The sequence below is a fragment of the Labrus mixtus genome, chromosome 17 (genome assembly GCF_963584025.1).
Source record: "Labrus mixtus chromosome 17, fLabMix1.1, whole genome shotgun sequence".
Taxonomy (NCBI): domain Eukaryota; kingdom Metazoa; phylum Chordata; class Actinopteri; order Labriformes; family Labridae; genus Labrus; species Labrus mixtus.
Window position 1 is genome coordinate 2,551,798 of NC_083628.1, and position 18,809 is coordinate 2,570,606.

Consider the following 18,809-nt stretch of genomic DNA (forward strand, 5'->3'; position numbering starts at 1 on the left):
ACCGGCCAGCCAGGCAGAAAACCTGTGTTCTCCAAAGACGGAGCAATTACTGCCATTATTCCTCTCCAGTCAGATCAGAGTTGTCTTGCAGACCTCTGCGTCTATTAAATCAACTCCCACAATTCCTCCTCTGCGCTGCACCCCCCTCCGGTTGTTTCTGGCGTCTGGCCTCGGATTTGTTTTTTTTTAATGATGTCTCATTATTTCAAAATATTGACGTCTCTTATTTATTATTTGAGGTCGAAAGGAAAGACGTAAAGCGTGCCAGGAGGTGCATTCTTATTCAATTTGAAGAACTTTAACGGATTGAACGCCCAAATAAGGAAGATAAACGGAGTCCAAACTGTTGGTAATGATAGTTTATTTCTTTTTTGACCATTCACCATGTTCACAAAGGGTCAGATACTCAAATCCTGTCATCATCTTGTACCACTGGGATCTGACAAACTGCCATCAGGTCACCACTTCCACTGAACCATCAGACAGCTGTTGTTCACATTTCTCCAACTTCCCACTCATTTAACTGTTAACTAGAATCAGGGGTTCCCAAACTTTCAGCCCTAAAATAACAGTTCCAGAGACTGGGGACCCCGACTGTCCCAGGAGGTGGTTAAGAATCAAAAAATCTTTTTAGAAAGGCTAGATGCAGAGTACTGTAATTCCCATGTTTAGAATTTAGCATTGAGTGGACAAAAATAAACAACCCCCGGTGTTGAAAAATGGAGCCAATGCCGAAGTGCACAATCCTGCAGTTCGTCGAGTGTCCACTTGAGGCTGGCTCCAGGAACACCGGAAGTCAAAAACACACCACAGCCAAAAAAACAAGAGGCTTAAACCCCGCCTCAGCTCCAGCTCTCAGCCTGTTGTTAGGTTGACTGAAAGTTAGGCTGAGACAGGATTTCCAACATGGTGGCTGCTGCTGATGAGCCTCTGGAGCCCCCTGCAGGAACAGATGGTTGACATCACTCAGGCTTCATCCATTACTTTACTTTATACTTTATTTCAGACCCATAGGTCCATATCGTTATAAAAAAGCACAGATATATAAATACAGGACATTAACAAAGGGGTATCATCACTACATGTGATTACAATACAAAGAGACATTTACACCAGTGTTTCCAGAAACACGAGGAATACCTTGTTAACATTGTAATGACATGTTCTGAGTTATTTAATCGACACTGAAATTTGAACTTAAAATTTCTCAGCAGAGCATGAAATGTGGTCACAAACATCTGACTCGCACTCGTCCATCTTGGTATCTTCAGAAATATTCTGAATGTACCATTAATATTTACAGTCCATGGTCTTAATGTGTAAAGAGCAGCTGACACCTCCATCGTTGCCTTCATGTGCAAACTGACATTTGAAGTATTTTTACGCATTAGTTTCATTTTCATTTCACCTAATGATGCGGTTTTATTTAAAATGGAATAATGGGTGAAATATACCATTTTAAATTATACAAAAAGTGTACGAGTTTTGTGAAAATAGAATCTGTATAATCTTGGTAACACATAATTTCAGGCTGTTATTTACTGTTATAATGGATCCAAGGCCGTCGTTAAGCTGCACGTTTGAGTTCTGAGATTGGCGCCAGAGTAGCGTCCGAAATGTTTTTCCCATTTGGCCAAACGAGTGCACGACATAGTCCACTACAGAGAACCCCCTACATAGGGAGTAGGGAACGAGTGTGTGATTTCAGACCCAACCTTAATGTATGTCCTCTTTTTAAAACAGAGGTACAGTTTGTCGACACGACTTGCTCAGAAAAAACAAATGTCCATGCAAACATGGGCGAGGTGCAAATGCAAAGCATCTGTCGGCCCCTGCTCACTCAGAGGCTCTCTGTTTACTGCTCTGTCTGACAATGACATTCTTGTTTGGTTGAACTTTCGCTTGACGAGCATGCTCAGCATTCACTCCTCTACGTCGGTTGAAACTGGGTCACAATTAGCGGGCGCCGTTATGGAGGTGACGGGCCATTTTCGGTTCATCTCGGGGCTCCGGTGAAACAAGTTGGAAATTAGAGTGGAATTCTTCTGCACATTTTTTTTCTGGGTCGGGAAAAGACGTCAGCTGTGAGGGGCGACCCAAAGATGAAGAACTCATTGTCCTCTCCAAAAACGATCTTTCATGCCGTGCTTACAAAACAACGAGGGAGTATCTGGAGCATCTGTGCCAACATGAGCTGCTACGTCATATTAACCCAGATATTTAATGTCTAAACATCGTTCAGAGATCCAGTGGATTGAGATTGTGTATATGCCATGACATCGTTTGTTTACACTCCCTCATGCTCCAGTCAAAGACTGTGAAACAGCAGGTGTTGGCATCCAGTTTTTCCAGGTAGCAACACTATTGATAGACAGGTTCAGAACTGCTGACCTTGTACGACCCAGGCCCCTTCATTCTTTCATCTCCACGTTTAGTTTTGTTAGTCGTTGTTGTCGTACATTCCTTCGTATGCAGCAGCTGTTCTGTACATCTGCACAGAGCGGAGACAGCATGTGTAGAATATCGCCCTCAGATCTATAGTTTGATATAAAGGTTTACTGGATAATGGACAGATCTGAGAGTTTTTGTGAACAATATCAGACAATAGAAATGTAGTTATTAAATAAACACACGTCTGAAACAACAGTTTTGATAAAGAGCCCCTTCAAACATTTGCATTTTTTAAAGGAAGAATGTGCAACATTTTACACTTAATTATAGCAGAAATCAAGTAAATGTGTCTCTGAGTCATGACTGTCTACAATGAGTGAGAAGCTCGAGTCCCGCTGGCTGTGTTGTTGTTTACATGGACGGGACGGCCGGCTCCTCCCCTTGTGTATAAAAACTGTTTTAGTCAAGAACTAGAGAGAAGAAGAAGAACATACTCACTGATTATTTGGATGTTAGTAAGAGTTTTTAGATCACGGTCACGGTCAATTTAAAGGCAGTGTGAAGCTACGAGCTAACTAAAGCGTGCTAACATTAGCATGCTAACACAACAATGCAGGACACAGGCGATTGCAGCTCAAGCCGAGGACAATTTGTGGTCAGTACGTCCTGGCAGATAGATAAGGTCATGGTGACGTTGTTTCTTAATGATCTCAATCTTAGTTTCAGTGCAATTGTTTTGTACTTATAATCAGATTTGCCTAAAGTTGTTCTAAAGAGATATAGATTTTTTTAAAGAACAAACAGATGAAACTTCTAAATAGAAAAGACATTCACAAAGTACTGAAATGCCGGCTGACTTTACAAATTGTTCAGCTGAAACTACAGTATATATTTTCTCCAGTGACAGGGTATATTTGACTATTTGCCTCTGTAAAGTTACGTGACTGGATATAAATAACAACAACACATCTCCACCTCCTCCTGCTGTACAAAAGTGAAGCCAAAATACCCCTGTGAATGTAGCTGACATATTGGGCTGCTGCCATTATTGGAGCCAGAGTTTGCCGGAGAGATTGGCTTTTGATTTTATGTTCCTTCCTTCCTCTAATAGAACAGATTCTTGTCGGTTTGAAGCAAACACTCATGGTTATGGAAAGTTCAGTGACTCCTGTGTCAGTGTTTGTTTCCTGTCCGTCTTCAAGCTTTTATTTTTGGGCTTTTTGTTCCTTTATTTTAGAGATAGAATGATATGCAGGAAAGGACCCATGGGTAAGTTGTGACTTTTGGTTTTCCTGCAGCCAGCCTCTAGTGGACACTCGATGAACTGCAGGATTTTGCACTTCCGCATTGGCTTCCTTTTTCAACACCGGAGGTTGCTGCTTGGTTAACATGGAGGAGGTGGTGTTTATGATCCATACTGCAGCCAGCCAGTAGGGGGAGCTCTGAATGTTTTGGCTTCACTTTAAGGCAGCTTTCATGTCATCCATGTTTATATACAGTCTCTGGTCTGCACCTGACATTTTCATGCATGATGTAGTTTTTTTTAACCTTTTAACACATAAATGAGCTACTAAACAGTTAATGTGCAAAAGTCAAAATCATAAATTCATCTGCATAATTCCTTCATGTTTTTACAGGATATTTGCAGAATAAAGTATAGGTGAGGTCACTTTTCATTTTCTGTTTCGTCCTCCTTCTAGCTGCTGATCTTCAACCCAAAGAAACTCTCCTCCACCTCGCAGTGCGTTTGGGTTTGGTCCACCTCGCCCGCTTCTGTATTCAACAACCAAGAGGTCACAGGTTATTGACCTTACCCAATCAGGAGGGAGACACCCCCCTCCAGCTGGCTCAGAGGGGCGGACAGCATGACCTGTTCAGGGTTCTGGCAGCGTAAGGATATAGTTCCATCTGTTACCCAGTCTTATATAACTTCCTAGTTGTGAGAAAGCTGCAGCTGTGCACAAGGACACACAAAATCCATAAAGTTCTCCTTCAGTTTCTTGGACACAGACACCTTCGTTTGCTTCCTGGAACATTTTTCTTCCGCTTTATAAGGTGTTAAAAAAGCTTTCTGGAACCTGTTCCTCATCCCTAAGGAAGGTCAAGCTATTGCTTTCCAAAAAAATCGTTTTAACAAGCTGCTAGAAACTTCACTTGATCCAGGACCAAGTTAGTCATTATGCAGACTTAATTATCAGCTCAGGAAAGCCATTCATGTCTACGATAAGAGGTGAAGCGGGCACGCGATTCTTTTATACCGCACCCAAAACGTCTCATTTCACAGCAGGTCTTGCACAACGTTTCAAAATTACAAACAGAGACCGAAAACCTGTCAGTGGGTACGAATGATATAACACAAGTGAGCACATGATGACTCATAAAGATTTCCGATCAGGCTCTTTAGCACGGCAGTCTCTCTGTAATCTTTTCTTTCTTCTTATTCTAAATGCTTTTTTTGCTTTTTCTTTCTCCACCTCAGTCCTCCAGGTCCTGCTGCCGGTTCAGGGCTGCGGTGTGTTTGGTCGGACAACTGCTGCATGCTAAGGTTCTGCACTGGGACGAACTCCCCGACCCTGACTGTGCAGCAGACGCCCGGCAGCTGCCCTCGGGACGCCGTCATGATCCTAAGAGAGAGACTCAGAGACCCCAGCATCCTCAAACTGGTGAGAGCGAACCACCTTTAGTTTATATCTCTCATTGCTATCACATCTAAAAGTAAAATAGTAACTAAAAAGGGTAGTAAATATTCTCCTGATGTGCTGTGTTGTTGCTCTCCAGATAAGGCCGTCTGTGCAGGTTTTGTCCCGGGCTTGTGTAAACAGCAACACTCTTGACTCTCACACCCTTTGACTCTGACAGTTTGATAAGAGTAGGTAACGGTTAACAACAGTGCAGCTTTTGCAGCCAGTAAATCAGAGGGAATGAGGGGAGGGGCATGAAAGAACAGACGGCTCGGTGTGCAGTGATTGATAGCAGTCAATAATTATAACGATTTAACTTCCTGAGCACTGCCGAGGTGCCCTTGAGCAAGGCACCTAACCCCCCCCCCCCACAAGCTCAGGAGCGCCCGCCGTAGGGCAGCCCCCTCACTCTGAGACCTCTCCATTAGTGCATGTCCACAGGATCCTGTTTGTGCATGTGTGTGTATTTCAGTTCATGTTTGTGTAGCATGTTTACTAGACAGAGTGTAAAAAACGAATTTCCCCTCGCGGGATCAATAAAGTATAAATTCTTCTTCTTCTTCTTCTTCTCTTAATGAATTATATAAACTTTGCACGAAGCTGTTCCTAAGTGATTTTCTCCTTTATTTTATTGTGTGACTTGAGGTTTTCAACCTCAGGTGTTGAAAAATGAAGACAGTGCATGAGTAAAAAAAACAAAACCTGGAGTTCCTTGAGTGTCCACTTGAGGCTTCTTCAAAAGCCAATGAATCCCTATTAGGTCCCATATTAAAATGATCATATTTACAGAAGAAATAAACATGTTTACTGGCTGGTTCAATACTTTTTTTTGGTCTCTGTAGCTCATTTCTATATTGGTATAACGAGGGGTGTGGTTGGCGCTTTGAAGTTTTTGCAGCTCCCCCTATTTGCCAGTTTTTTTTTAGATTGATCAAAACTCAGGTAGAGTTAGCGTCCAACATGGCGACCACCGTCGTCAGGCCTCAAAAACCTCCACAGAAAGTGTGACGTCAATGAGACTACGTCCATTTTTCATACAGTCTGAAGTGTTTACATAAGATTCATGTTTGTTTCAGATCAATGAGCTCAAAGCCGACGACGAGGAAGACAAGACAATCCAGAATGAGATCCTTTCTAAGAATGGAGGTAAGATTACAATTTTCAAAGTCATGTTGACAGTCACCACTGATCAGCGCTTGACTGATCAAACATATATTATTTGCTGTCACCTACCTGTGGATTAGTGTCAGAATTTAGTTTTCAAGCTTCATTTTTTCTCTGTACTTATTGTCTTGATTTTTATTCCTCAAATTTGACAACTGACTGATTTCTGGTTGCAGTGTTTTCTCCGAGCTATGCCGATCAGAGAGTTTGACATGTGACGTTTGAGTGAAAGTAAAAAGATGGCTAAACCACATAAACACTTAATGCAGGCATTCTGGCGTCGAATTGAAACCAATATTAATTTGTCACAGCATGCATCCACACCCGGCTCAAGCATTTGATCGGGATCAGCTTTTATTTTAATATTTACATCTAAATGTTTAAGGATCGGCCGTCTGAGGACTTTTCCAAAATGGATGCACAAACAATGACGCTTTCTAATATTTTTTTATCCCAGAATAAAAAAAATCACTAACTTGGACAACATATGTTTAATTTATTTATACATCTATAATTGTTACCAGTTACAGCCCCCCATATGTGCCCTGTATTAGCTCCAGACTTTGTGTATTCTTCTGATCATGAGGTTTGGATTTCAGTTACTCTGAGGAACGTCATTAAACATCATCCTTCCATGAAAACTTCAACCCTGCATCAAACATGTTCAGCAAGAAAAACTTCAAAACATTAAGACTGATTTAAAGTGCTCGCTCATGTGTCTACATACCTGTGATGACGAGCTCCATCCTCACACCTGTGCTACATGTGTTGTCTCTAATGTGCTGCACGATAGCTGACACATGGAGGCACCGGCTGTGAAACATAAGCTGCGAAAAAAACAAAAACAAATGTCACACACAGTCGGAAAAACACACACACTCTCACACACACACACACACACACACACACACACACACACACACACACACACACACACACACACACACACACACACACAGATGGTCACATAATCACATTATTAGACGCATGTAATTGTAATTAGTCCTAAAATTATAAGATAGTCCAGAGACATTTTTTTTCTTTATAGTAGTTTATAAAGCAGCTCTTTAATGCTGGTTTTCTGTCTTTACTTTTCCTGTTTTGTTGGATTTTTTTGACTGATTTTAAGGACAAAACAAGCGATTTATTGAAGTGTTTTTATTCTATTCCTCCACTTGCGCAACAGATTCCTCAATAATAGAAGCAACCTTTACTTTCAGCCCTCTCTGCACGGACAAACAGCTTGTGTGTGTGTGTGTGTGTGTGTGTGTGTGTGTGTGTGTGTGTGTGTGTGTGTGTGTGTGTGTGTGTGTGTGTGTGTGTGTGTGTGTGTGTGTGTGTGTGTGTGTGTGTGTGTGTGTGTGTGTGTGTGTGTGTGTGTGTGTGTGTGTGTGTGTGTGTGTGTGTGTGTGTGTGTGTGTGTGTGTGTGTGTGTGTGTGTGTGTGTGTGTGTGTGTGTGTGTGTGTGTGTGTGTGTGTGTGTGTGTGTGTGTGTGTGTGTGTGTGTGTGTGTTTAATAAAAGGTGTGTAGAAAAGAAAGCTCCACAGATCAGCTTGAGCAAACATTTTCACCCTCACACAGCCGTCACTTACAAACTAAGAAAACATTTCCAACAACCGTAAAAGGCACTCGCTCCATTGTGTGTGTGTGTGTGTGTGTGTGTGTGTGTGTGTGTGTGTGTGTGTGTGTGTGTGTGCGCGCCCTTCCTCCGAGTGGACAGAGAAAACTTACGGGGCGGATTGTTTTGTTTCCTGCTCAGGCTGGCATGTAGTCGCACACAGAGAGGTCCTGACACTGCCTCTCTTTCAGTCATGCAAAATCACACACACACACACACACACACACTCACACACTCACTCACACACACAGCAGCTCTCATTTAACCTGTTGCTACTGTTTCCAGTAACCATAGCGACGGTAGACGGCGGTATCGACCCTTAAAGGGAAGCAGGATGTGTGTGTACCTCAGTATTGACCTTAACCCTGTCCCGACTTCTGCAGCCGGCCATTAATCCTCTCGAAATAACAACTGCCCAGCGGGGAGTTTGTCCTCTTCCTCTGGACCTGCTGCTTTGCACGAGCACAACATCTCCTTTGCCAGGTTTTTTTTTTTTTTTTTTTTTTTTTCCCCATTCCTGGATAGAGAAGTCACATCCAGAGGACCTGAATGTCCTCAGGAGGAGGAGGAGGAGGAGGAGGAGGAGGAGGAGGAGAGTGCTAGTGTGCCATGCATCAACTTCTGCTTCAATGTTTTTATTTTGCACAGGCATTAGCGAGGAGCTCCGAGGAGAGGTGCCCGCACCGGTGGAAAACGTGAGTACACATTCAGATGTGCCAATCAGCTGTTAAATGTTTATAGATCTTTAAGAACCTGTGTGCCTTTTTTAAAGAGAACAAACTTCAGTTTAGCCGATAGCAGTTTCAGTGTTTTTTATTTTTCTGTTTGTTTTTCCAGGTTATTGAAGAACGGCTCGTTCTGTCTTTAGATGACGACGACGACGATGACGAAGAAGAAGAAGATGAGCACCCCTCCTCGATATCTGGTGGGTCTTCTGTTCTTCTGATTGGTCTGTGTCAGTTTGATTTATACCCGTCGGATTTGCTTGCTCAAGACAAAGACAGAACTAATGTCCCAGATCAAACTACTGTTTTCATTTTAACATTTTGGCAATGCGACTTTTTGGCATCTGGTTTTCATCGCTTGGTAGTAGCTAGAGTCGTACCCAGAGGAGCTGATGTCGTGCCATCGACGCTTCCCAGGATGAGGTTGGATAAGGAGGAGGAAGAGGGTTTTTTAGCATGTCATGCATCATCTTCTGGTTTTATCATTTTGTTTTTTATCCTGGCATTAGCAGAAAAGTTCCATGTGGCTTGTATAATAAACGGATAAATCATCATTGTATTTGTGGCGGTTCTGAGCAGTAGAGTGTGGGAACAGGAATAATAAGCTGGTTGGAGAGGAGAGGCTTTTCTCTTGTGTTGCTGGTAAGCAGAGCTCTGTTTTGCATCACATCATAGAAGATCAATATACAGACTCAGGTAGGGATTAACGGCTGTCACAGCTGTGTTGTTTGATTAAATACACGTGTTCTTCTCCTGGAGTCTGTCAGCGGGCGCTACAGGTTGCTGCTATTCCCTTCCAACATTTAGAGTCGTTGTATAAATATCTGATTTCTCCAATGCAGACTAAATATGGTGTCAGGTAAACGTGTACGCTAGACAAGTCAATTTATTAAAACCCAAAACAAATGTACTTCTTTGTAAGCAAAAATAAATATGATCCTGGCAACGACTGTTTGAAAAAAAAATAAAAAATTCAGGTAATGATCGTGTAGCATTGACATTGACATTTAGCTAGGCTAGCTAATCAACCATTTGTGTTGTTTAAATATCTAATTCCTACAATGAAGACTTAATATGGTGTCAGGTAACCGTGTATGCTAGACAATGAACTGCAACCGCGATTTATTAAAACATACAACAAATGTGCTTCTTTGTAAGCATAAAAAAAATGATCCTGGCAACGACGGTATGACTGGAAAAAAAAGAGGTTTTAGGTAAATGATCGTGTAGCATGTGAGGACAGCTAACAGTAGCATAGCACTAGCAGTGAAAGTGACATTAAGCTAGGCTAGCTAATCAACCATTTGTGTTGTGTGAAGGATTTCTCCTTTGTACTCCTCGTGTTCCTGTTGTTCAAGCAAAAATAAATATGATCCTGGCAACTAGCAACGACAGAAAAAAAATAAGATTTTAGGTAATTGATTGTGTAGCATGTGAGGACAGCTAGCAATAGCATAGCAAGTAAAAGTGACATTAAGCTAGGCTAGGATTTCTCCTTTGTGTTCCTCTCGTTCCTGTTGTCCACACTTCCTCTCCGCTGAGGTCGGAGGTCAGGTCGGAGCAGGCCGTGCATGAACGAGGACGGCGGCGGTGGTTGGTAAATAGTTATTGAAATATTAAACAATGTCATCGCACATGGCGTTTTTTTCTCATATCTGAGCGTCAGGGAATCTGCTGTGTCACTGGGACAAAGACAGGAATGGGGTCAGACTGGTCCCACTCAACAAAAATTGTCTGTCTGAGCTTGGGGGGATGCCTCCCCCCCCCCCCCCCCCCCCCCTTGGATGGGACAGTGGAGCTCTGTGCTTGAAGTAGTGAGGGGAGGGGGGGAATGTTAACGAGCTCAAATGTCGAGGTTTCTTTACAAAAGCTGACATTCTAGGTGAGACACACGCATTAACCTTGAAATTCTCCGACACCACGCACGCTTCAATTAAGATTCTACGAGCTCGGTCGGCGCAAAACACATCCTGGCTTGTAAAAAAAAAAACTTTTTAAGGAGGATGCTGAAGAGCTTCAGGTGTTGCCGTGGTTACGGTGAATGCTAATTTCCTGCGTTGTGTTGTGTAAGAATGGAGAGTGGGTCGTAAACTCTTGAGGGATCCTTTGCTCTGGTACAAAGTTGTCATCCAGAGTCCCCCCCCCCCCCCCACCCTGAACTGATCCTAAGGGTTTCACTTGTTTCTCTAACATGACACTTCATGACACCTTCACATTTTAATTAACTTTAGTTTTCTGTGCTGTATACACGCTGACAAATAAAATAACTCCAGACGTAGACGAAAAAGAGAAAAAAAGAGAGCGAGGTCTGCTTTGTGTGTTTGAGCTCCGTGCAGGATTGTCTTCTCTGTGTGAGAGCAGCAGCAGAGAGGAAATGCCTCTGTGATGCCCAGGATTTCCTTTACATTAGCGCTGGCATGGCCGGGCCAGACATCAAAGTCTGGGTGGAACCTGCGCACACAGAGAGCTATTAAAATGACTCCTCATCATCAGGAGAGGTAATTTTCCACCACTTTAGTTGATGTGCAATCATGCCAGCCGTGTTACTATGAGTGGACGTGTGCAGGAAACATTTACTTTACTTACATACACTGCAGAATCTCGACATCTCAAAGTGTATGTTTTCCCATTACATTTTATATGAGCCACAATCAGCAAACAAGTCCAAACAAACATCTTTAAAGGTTAATTTTTGGCATTCTCATGACTTTATTTTGAGACAGGACAGTTGATAGAGTCAGATATTGGGGCGAGAGAGAGAGAGAGAGAGAGCTGGGAATGAAATGTGGGAAAGGAGCTACAGGTTGGAGTCGGACTGGGCTACCTGCTTGGAGGACTACAGCCTCAGCACATGAGGCACACGCACCAACCACTAGGCCACAGTCGCCCCTCCAAACAAACCTCTTATTTGAACCTGAACGAGTGTTTTTTTCTTGCTGCAGTGGCGGCCATGTTTACTCATCACAAGCAATTTAGCATACATTTTAGCTCGATGTGTTTTGAAATATGTTTATGTGGACCTGTCAGACAGGGGCGTGTCCAGAGGGGTGGCCAAGGGGTCACATAGGCCCCCTAGAAATCTGATCGGACACCCCAAAGTGCCACCTCAAAAATCCTAAACTGTGATTGGCTATTTACCCTGTCAGGGGCGGGACTTTCATTAAAAACCAACTATTGTTGAAGGGTTTTCTTCTTACTGAGCAGAGCGTCGTGTTAGCTAGACTAGAAGCTAAATATAAAGCACTGTTTCAGACACTGTTTCCTGTTTTTGGCTGCAGTTTATAGAGTTAAAAACATAAACAGCATTTTTAAATCCACGTCTTTTTGTTGTATTTCTCAAAACCACTAAACCAGGGAGTGTAAAAATATTGTCAAGCAGAAGGAGTAAATAAAAGAGCAAGACTCAGCGCATGGCAATAATCCATTTTTCTTACCAGGAAACAGACTCGGCCTGCTTCGGGTAAACTTGATATCTGGAGATTTTCTCAGAAAAACAAACCTTCCTCCACCCTGTAAGCACACGGGGAGCAGGGACACTGTCATCCCAATTTTCCTTTTCTGTACTTTAAGCCCATGACATTTAAGTGATGAAAAGATCAATGAGGGCTGATCCCCAAATTACCCGAATGAAGGATTATCAGATCTTCACTTTGAATGGAGGTTTTTTGTTGTCACAAAGATCTGTTGATATCAGGTTATGCCAAACTACCCTGAGAGCTGTTTTTATTTCTGTTATGAGCCGCACATCTGGCTCATGTTTGGATGAATTATGACAAAGAAAGATCTTTGTTGTTGTTGTTCTTTGTTCTTAGAAACAGATTCCTAGCAGACGTCTGCAGAAGAAGAAGTTGATCTTATTTTGGAAAAGGGAAGTTGTTTATTTGAATTAGCTGTACCCAAATGTATACTGAGCTTGCTGTTGGTTTTCTCACAGTGAATGGGGGATCGATAGGAGTCCAGAACCAGATCAGCCAGCACGCTTCAGACCTTCTGCTCTCCATGGTCGAAAGCAGCGAAGAGACGATCACTCAGCAGACACAGGTGATACCTTACTTTCAATTTTAAACCCGACAGTTACCATTTACTGCCATTTTTAAGAGACCATTTTAGGCTTCGGCCGGAGTTAGCGCTCCAGGTTCCTGGTTCGAATCCACAACGGACAGGAGCCTCTCTGTGTGGAGTTTGTATTTTTCTCCCTGTGCATGTCTGGGTTCTCTCCGGCTTCCTCCCACAGTCCAAAGACATGCTCGTTAGGTTAATTGGCGACTCTAAATTTCCCCTGCTAGCGAGTTAGCATGTAGCGATTGTTTGTCTAAAATTGCCCGTCGGTGTGACTGTGAGTGTGTCTGGTTGTCTGTCTCTGCGATTGACTGGCGACCAGTCCAGGGTGTAACCCCCGTCTCTCGCCCAATGACAGCTGGGATCGGCTCCAGCCTATCGTCTGTCTGACACAAGCAAGTTCAGGTACTGTCTCTTTAAGAACCCCCCCTCCCCCCATCTACATACAAGCCCACTTTTTTTTCCTGATTGGCTCGCTCTACAGACACTTGGTAGTGTGGGGGCGTGTCTTTATTCCATTGTTCCATGCATATGACCATATAAGGAGTTCTGTGACATTGTGATGTCATTGCGTCATCCCACTCTGACTCTGTGATGTTTACCTGCTGACCTGAAACTTTGCCCACCTTTAATATGAACATCCAATATTCATTTACACACTTTATTAATATAATATAATACGTCACCTTTAAATGTATTTCTTTCCTTTCTCCTGTTTCATGTTGTTACTTCAGTCAGAAGATGTAGACGTCAAGTACGCCGTCTGCGGGGCGACGAGCGACAGCACAGCGACCGACGAGAGTTTGTGGGACGCGGCGGATCTCCTGCCTGCCACCGACACTCCTCCTCCTCCTCCGCCGCCGCAGTCAGAGGATTGCCCCCCTCCATTTTTACCCGACCCTCTCCCGCTCTCGCCTGCTGACCAGGCCCTCGCCAGGTTGAGTCGTCCCCTTTTCTCTGAGCCGACCAATCAGAGAGAGAGTCCTCCGATGGACACCTGTGACCTGAGGTACTAAAGGCAAATGAGAGTATAAATTTGAGCCTAAAATTCTACAATTCACTTAGCAGACGCTTTTATCCAAAGCGACGTACATCAGAGAGTAAGAACAACACAAGCAAGGATCTAGAAAAAAGGGAACAATGTCAGTAAGAGCAAACGATCAGCTTTGAGTCTGATTGGACACACAGGTGCTGACAGGAAGTGACCAGAGGCAAAGCACAACATTGAGGGCAGTTCTTGAGAGCTCTAATCAGTATAGAAACCATCTTATAAGTCGTCGTTATCAAACAAAAACCATCGTCATTACCATCATCATCATCAATAATATGGAGACCATCATCATTAAGTTAGTAGGTATTCATGAAAGAGCTGGGTCTTTAGCTTTTTCTTAAAGGTGCAGAGGGACTCTGCAGATCACATGGAGTTTGGAAGTTCATTCCACCAACATTGAGCGATATTTTAACTTTTTTATTTGTCGAAAACACACTGAGTCACAGTGGGGTTTTTATCATAAATGTATGACGACATCACAGAGGTGTTGGACCCTTTTTGATTCTTTAGGACCGTTTTTTTTTTTTTTTTTTAATAATTATTTTTATTGCTTTCCATCAGTCATACTTACAAGTTTTTATCAACCAAAATAATACCATAACATTTAACTTAGTTTACACTTTTCAAGAGTGAAATCAGAATCACTCGAGATATTTATCTTTATATCCCAAGACACAACCGAGAAAACACATAAAATAAAACAAAAAAAATATACATATAATTAAATAAATATAGAAACATGTAACGTTTTTCTTTTTTTTCTTTTTTTTAAACATATGGCATCACCTCGCTCGCCTCAACCACCAATCAAGTTCTTCGTCTCTGATTCTTTTAGGATTATAGGACTGCGTTGTCATGGTGATTTTGTTCATTATAACAGCAGGTCAAATCTCGATCCTGATTGGTCGGTTTGTTGGAGTCTCTTTAAATATAATCTGCTCAGCGTGTTAACTGGTTAACTGTCGTCCTGTGAAGACTCCATGAACAAAAAACAATCGTTTTCCCCTGCTGAACACTGGAGTCTCTGCCCTGAGCGCTGCTTCAATCAGTCGGTTTGTTTTGCCTTTAGTCTGACTTTAGTGATTTAAATCAAAGGTTAGGATCCAGCACAGTGTTTGTGTGGGCCAAAAAAAAATATAACAACACAGAAAGATTACTAAATAAGGCAGTGGAAGACGAGAAAGTCTGATGTTCTTGGAGGTAAAGTCACAGTTTTCTCATTTTGTTTACTGGTCCTTTATTTCCCCCTCTCTCAGTCTAGTGGCTCTGGAGCTGGACAGCGAGGAGGACGTCCCCGAGCCGCGGTCTCTCCTCTCGCCAGATGTTGAGAAAAGCAAAGACAAAAGGGAAACCTGTCGCCCCTCCGCTGACCTCGCTTGCACTCGCAGCCAATCTGCTTCATCAGCATGTGGCACTCCCACCAAAGTAAGAATTACCGCCTCAGGCTCTCACGCTTATATGTGTGAGAGACTTTCACTTCTCCTTCACGTCATGGGAAATATTCTGTTTTTTTGTATTTTTTTTTTTTAAACATTTATTTTTTTGTTCCTCGTCTAGGATTTGGGTGACCTGGGGATGCGACTGCGTTCGTATTCCTACTCTTCTCCCAAAATCAGTTTGCGCCCTGCTCGTTTTGTCCGGGACAACCACGCTGCAGACATCGGCTCTGGTCAGTCAAAACAGAACTTCCTGCTTCCTCATTTAGAAATCTAGATAACCTCGTGTTTCCTTCCTTCCTTCCTAAATTCACTTGTCTGGTGTGCTAACTAAAAAGTCTCACAAGTCGGTCGTTGCAGGAGCTAACCTTTTTGCTTTCTTTTAACCCAATCCTTCTCTTAACTAATGATGGACTCACTGCTAAGTACTAATATGACCTGCAGCTACACAGGGGTAGATCCAAAGGGGGGGGAGGGGTCTGGGAATGTCAAACAGTCTCCTTCACAAATAAAAGAGTTTAACGTTTGCATCTCTAGAATATTCACCATGTGTCCACTCTTCTGCATGAGTTAGTGATTGAAGTCATGAAACGTTTAGTCTGGTCAGTTGATGGTCTGTGTTGGTAGTTTGTAGTTTGTAGTGGATGTGTGAGCAGCCCATGTGTCCATTATGCTCCGTAGATGCCGTTCTCCACAGCGTCAGCCACAGCCGATCTCTCCTTCAGGCCCTCTCTCTGTCTAAATCTCTGTCTCTGCTCCACCCGGGTAGTAAGTACTGGAACACACTGCTGCTCAGGCCCAGCATGGCCCCAGCATGGCCTCCGCATCCGCCGTCAATGTCAGTGCTGTTCTGTGTTTGTGTGGGGAAGTCAAGGTCGTTATTTAAATCTGATAAAACCTGCTGTTTGCATGATTTAAAATGAACTATAATCCCTTTTTTTTTTTCTTACTGCCACTCAGCTTTACTCGTTGATTCATTCCAGCTGCTCTCATTAGAGTCATTTTATTTCACTGAAAAAAACACTGATGAATACACACACTACATCTGGGATGGGCAACTTTTGGTCACACAGCAAGGGGCCACATTCATTTAATTCTCACTGCCAGAGGGCCAAATTGTAGAATACAAATACGATTACAGTCAATTTTGTCTCAAATTTAACTCAACATATACCAGTGATCAAATATTATTATGGACATATTTCTGGTTTTCATGAATTCATGTCATATTTTCTCATGTTTTCTTCATATTTCCAATTAATTGATATGTAAAAAATTGACCTGAGGAACACTTTGAGGGTTGATGTGGGCCGCCAGTTGCCCACCCCTGCCCTACGATGTTCCTTGAGAATTGAAGCAATTAGCCGTAAAGAATCGGACCCCAAACCTGAGCCAACATGAGAGTGAACCCTGGATTCACACCATCATGAGGACAGAAAAAAGGAGTTAGGTTAATGCTTATTATGCTGAGTAACTTCTTAAAGTCTTTATATGTGATTTTTCACACTTAAATATAATATAAATCAAGTATATCCTCTGAAAATAACTCTGTGAGTCATGACTGTCTACAATGGGTGTAACACCCGAGTCCCACTGTCTGTGATGTTTTCAGAGTTTTCAGAGTCCTATCTTCACTTTGTTTACATCGCCCGGACGGCCGGCTGACTCCTCCCCTCGTGTATAAAAGTTGTTTAATTGAGGGACTAGAGAAAAGAAGAATAACATACTGTACTCACTGCTTAACTGTGTTTCTAGATCACGCTCATTTCAGGTAAATTTACATGCAGTGTGAAGATACGAGCATAATGAAGATCGCTAGCATTAGCATGCTAACACAACAATGCACTGCGAGTTGTTTTGGTTTCATGCTGGTGCTCAAGGGCGACATCTGCTGGATCAAAAAATCACATATAAAGCCTTTAAGGCATGAGGGAGCCAGTGCAGAGATTTTAGTTCGATCTTTAGTCCCAATTTTAACCAAAAACTGCAGTATGGTCCAATCAAATTCACAGGTCGGCAAATACTTTCTTAAGTCCTTTGGGCCTCAAAAGGTTTACTGTATGTCTCTAACAAATACACAGAGCAGAGGAGGTGACACTGTCCAAATCACACAAACACATTGGCAACATAAAATAACCATGCAGTATTGGACGTCCAGGACTTCTATTTTTATTGCCGATGATTAAAAAAGGTATCACCATCGTTTGATGTTTACTGATATCATGCCACAGTTTAAAATTCTAGCATTGTGATGAATTCATTAATAAGTCTCTGAAGGGTCTCCTCTCACTACGTGTCTGTGCTGAAGCTTTCATCGTGTTGTTCTCGTCGTGTTTCAGTGAATGTGCATCTTCTCTGTTCATCTGCATATCGTTTAGTGCTCAGATGCTTTTAGATGAACCTGATCGGGTGGTGGACGACTCCTCTGGCATGTTAATGTAACCTGACAAGCTTTTCTATGTCTTCTATGAAATATATATTTGAATATTTAAAACTCACTCGTCAGCTGTCTGAAGTTCAGAGTGAGGCACATCAGTTTTATTCCTCAGTATTGAATCATGTTTTGTGTGCTTTGGCTGACTTTTTCTCAATGTGGATCGTCTTAATTTTTATAATATTTTTAAATCAGAATGTGATTTTCCTCCGAATGCAAAAAAGCCTTGAGAGTCTCTTTCCTGGTTTTTTAACAAGCTCTCCTCATTCTTAATGTTCACAGAGCAAAGAACCCCGAGTATGTCCGAGCACTCGCATGAAAAAAGGTAATTACGTGATTTATTATCACATTATTTTTTTTTATTCCTCAGAGAACTGTTTTAATCATGTCGTCGTCCGGATGTCCTTTCTGTGTCTCTGGAGCTTTCCCAGAGTTTTGTTTGACTCTCCTCCTCACCTTTGGTGCCTGTGCTTCATCAAATTATTATCCCACAGTGCTGGGAGCAATATATGTTGGTAACCATGACAACCAGGTTGCTTAGTGATGGCAGGCACTCTGGAAAAAAAGGAGCTGTTTTTTTATGTGTGTTACTTTTGTTTTTCTCAGTGATTCCAGAGGCAGCGATGTGGAGTCATCAGTTTGACTCTGAGCTACTTGTAGCCCTTGTTTTTTTTTTTAATGAAGTGTTACAAGCCAAAGGCAAGTTATGGGTTAGGATTTGACTCATGATTCAGGTGCAAAATCAGGGACAGAAAAGTTCATATGAGTCTTAATAGGACACGCTTTAGTCCCAATCTCAGTGACCCAAAGGTTTCAGTAGAACAGTTTTTTGAAGGCCAACGATCGCTGTTTTAAAGATGCTATCCCAACCTAACTTTTAACCAATCAAGAAACTGGCAAAGAGGCGGAACTGAGGCGGGCCTTAAACATCTACAACACGCCCTCCTGTCAGTCAACCCAGCCGTGCCACTAATTTAAAAAATTTAAATTTTTGTTTGTTTATTACGATTTATTTTTGGGCTCTTTTATGCCTTTACTAGAGAGGAGGATACATTCAGAAACAGGGATGAGAGAGTGACAAGCGGGAAAGTGGCAACAGGTCGGTCTTGAACCCAGGCCGCCTGCCTGGAGGGCGTTAGCCTCTTCACATGGGACGCGACCTAACCGTTAGGCCATCAGCGCCCGCTGTGAGGATTGAGCTAAAGACAACAAATCTTTTGTACGAGGCTTTGAACTTGTTTATCTGTGC

General features: G+C 42.5%; 1 protein-coding gene across 4 annotated transcripts in view; it reads left to right on the forward strand.

Annotated features, from left to right (window-relative positions):
* The window catches only part of arhgef28a (Rho guanine nucleotide exchange factor (GEF) 28a), a 61,485-nt gene that overhangs the window by 13,933 nt on the left and 28,743 nt on the right, over positions 1 to 18,809 (forward strand). For 2 of the 4 annotated variants that reach the window (XM_061061767.1, XM_061061769.1), the window contains exons 5-15: positions 4,092 to 4,281; positions 4,871 to 5,054; positions 6,149 to 6,218; positions 8,504 to 8,550; positions 8,693 to 8,780; positions 12,515 to 12,621; positions 13,374 to 13,648; positions 14,947 to 15,115; positions 15,248 to 15,359; positions 15,808 to 15,894; positions 17,843 to 17,885. In XM_061061767.1, coding sequence (XP_060917750.1) covers positions 4,092 to 4,281; positions 4,871 to 5,054; positions 6,149 to 6,218; positions 8,504 to 8,550; positions 8,693 to 8,780; positions 12,515 to 12,621; positions 13,374 to 13,648; positions 14,947 to 15,115; positions 15,248 to 15,359; positions 15,808 to 15,894; positions 17,843 to 17,885 — 1,372 coding nt within the window. The remainder of the gene's footprint in view (positions 1 to 4,091; positions 4,282 to 4,870; positions 5,055 to 6,148; positions 6,219 to 8,503; positions 8,551 to 8,692; positions 8,781 to 12,514; positions 12,622 to 13,373; positions 13,649 to 14,946; positions 15,116 to 15,247; positions 15,360 to 15,807; positions 15,895 to 17,842; positions 17,886 to 18,809) is intronic. The other 2 variants (XM_061061768.1, XM_061061770.1) reach the window with 1 other exon arrangement.